The following is a 1,772-nucleotide window of genomic DNA, read 5'->3' as shown; positions in this document are numbered from 1 at the left end:
CTTTCCATGTTATGAGTTCTTCTGCAATTTATATTTTTAAGCAACACCGCTCTAGCATTCTCATTGTTATAGTATGACCAACTGGTTACCATTTATAAAACAAAACATTATCCTTTAATAGTGTGCACCTAACAATTCTATGACATATCCATTAAGACACCCATTTGTTGAATAAGAGAATGTAAGAACTCCTAGAGAAATAACTGCAGAAGGAAATATACATGATCTTCTTCGGAAGCAGATAGGTTGTAGTGCTAAAGGGATTTCAAACATACCTTTGACATCCAACCAATTTAACACAATGTACACCAAAAAATTTTGTAACCAAGGAGCTTCGGTACTGAAAAAACTAACCAAACACTTACAATAGTCGGCTAATCGGCAAACAATGAGGGTTCCACATGGCTAACTTCACCTCACCAACCACGGCAACTTTATCCACAACAACCAGTTTAACGCAATGTAACATAGATGTACAAAGATTTCCAGAATTGTTACCAGAAGAATGCAATAATTGCAGATATGTAGACCAATCACAAAACTGTAGTCCATGATATTCTCAGGTTCCCGAAACTGACAATGTATATGAATTTGTATGAATTTGATGGAACGGACGAGGAACACATAAGGTGTTGGGACTGTTAGATACCATTACAGTTGCTCGTGAATTTGTTTCTCCATAGTTAACACTTGCTCGTGACTGTAAATTTTGTCCGAGATGCACACGAAATCATTGAGCTGAAAAAACAAATTACAACATTTAGAAAGCTGTTAGATTTAGACATTAGCAGCTCATTTGGTGAAAGAGGCTTACATATTTTACCTCGGGAGCCCAAGTTTCTTCATATTTAGAGGCTATAAGCATGGCACTAATGCCCACCAACTGCAGTTCCCTTCTTGATGCAGTCTCCACAGCGAGGTAGCGATCAACAATGTAGATTGTGAGGTAAAGAGTTTCTGGATTAAGCTCAAACTTGTGGTAGGCTGTGAATCAATTAGTCATGAACTCTTGTCTCACTCTGCAAAGAACTACAAAAAATCGAGTTGATTATAGATATTGCTAGTATACAAGAAACGAAAATAAAGCTCAAGTTCAAGACAATAAATACCTCAGCTAGTTTGTAGAAGCTGTAAATGTCTTCAACATATTCCAAAACTGCCAATTCATAGTTCACATCTGCAGCATCAATGTGCACAATCTGCTCCTTTGACTTCTTACTCAGACCACATGCAGCCTTTATAAAGTTAACAAAAACATCATACATTCCTCTAGTTGTATAACTGACAATTATGTAAAACAGAAAACAAAAGGAACAATCCACTATAAAGGCTGTAATATTAACAAAAGGGACATCATATCTAATGGCTTAAGGTTGAAATTTCCAAGACATGATTCAGAAGAAAAAGAAGCTTGACATGTGACATGACAGCTCATGCGAGTATTAGCTCATCTTCAGTCAAGCGCACGTTACATGAAGGTTTTTTAACCCAAGCAACATCAAGTATCACAACTCCTATCAAAAAAAACTGGAGGACTAAACTCAACATCTTATACAATGTGGGAGTAGATGTGATAGCTACCTGGAAGGGCAGAACTGAACATCTTCTACAGTATCATCATGTCCTTGGAAAATACCTCGAGCTTGAACAGTAGGGCCTTCTGCCGAAGGTTTCGGGTTACTTGCTCCAGAATGAACTTCAATTCACTGTGCTCAAAAATGGTTAAAGTCCTTTACATCACAAAACATCATCACCACTTGATAACTTCGAAA

General features: G+C 37.2%; 1 protein-coding gene across 1 annotated transcript; it reads right to left on the bottom strand.

Moving 5' to 3' along the window:
- Positions 1 to 342: 342 nt before the first annotated feature.
- LOC107853793 (G2/mitotic-specific cyclin S13-6-like) lies at positions 343 to 1,696 on the bottom strand (the record flags this gene model as incomplete). The annotated part of the gene is made up of 4 exons (XM_016698780.2): positions 343 to 738; positions 824 to 979; positions 1,053 to 1,281; positions 1,582 to 1,696. Coding segments are annotated over 4 exons (587 nt in total), but the record flags the coding sequence as incomplete, so codon positions are not given.
- Positions 1,697 to 1,772: the final 76 nt, after the last annotated feature.

Source organism: Capsicum annuum, unplaced genomic scaffold (genome assembly GCF_002878395.1).
Source record: "Capsicum annuum cultivar UCD-10X-F1 unplaced genomic scaffold, UCD10Xv1.1 ctg41041, whole genome shotgun sequence".
NCBI classification, from domain to species: domain Eukaryota; kingdom Viridiplantae; phylum Streptophyta; class Magnoliopsida; order Solanales; family Solanaceae; genus Capsicum; species Capsicum annuum.
The sequence above is the reverse complement of the archived record's forward strand: the minus strand, read 5'-3'. Positions and strand labels throughout refer to the sequence as shown.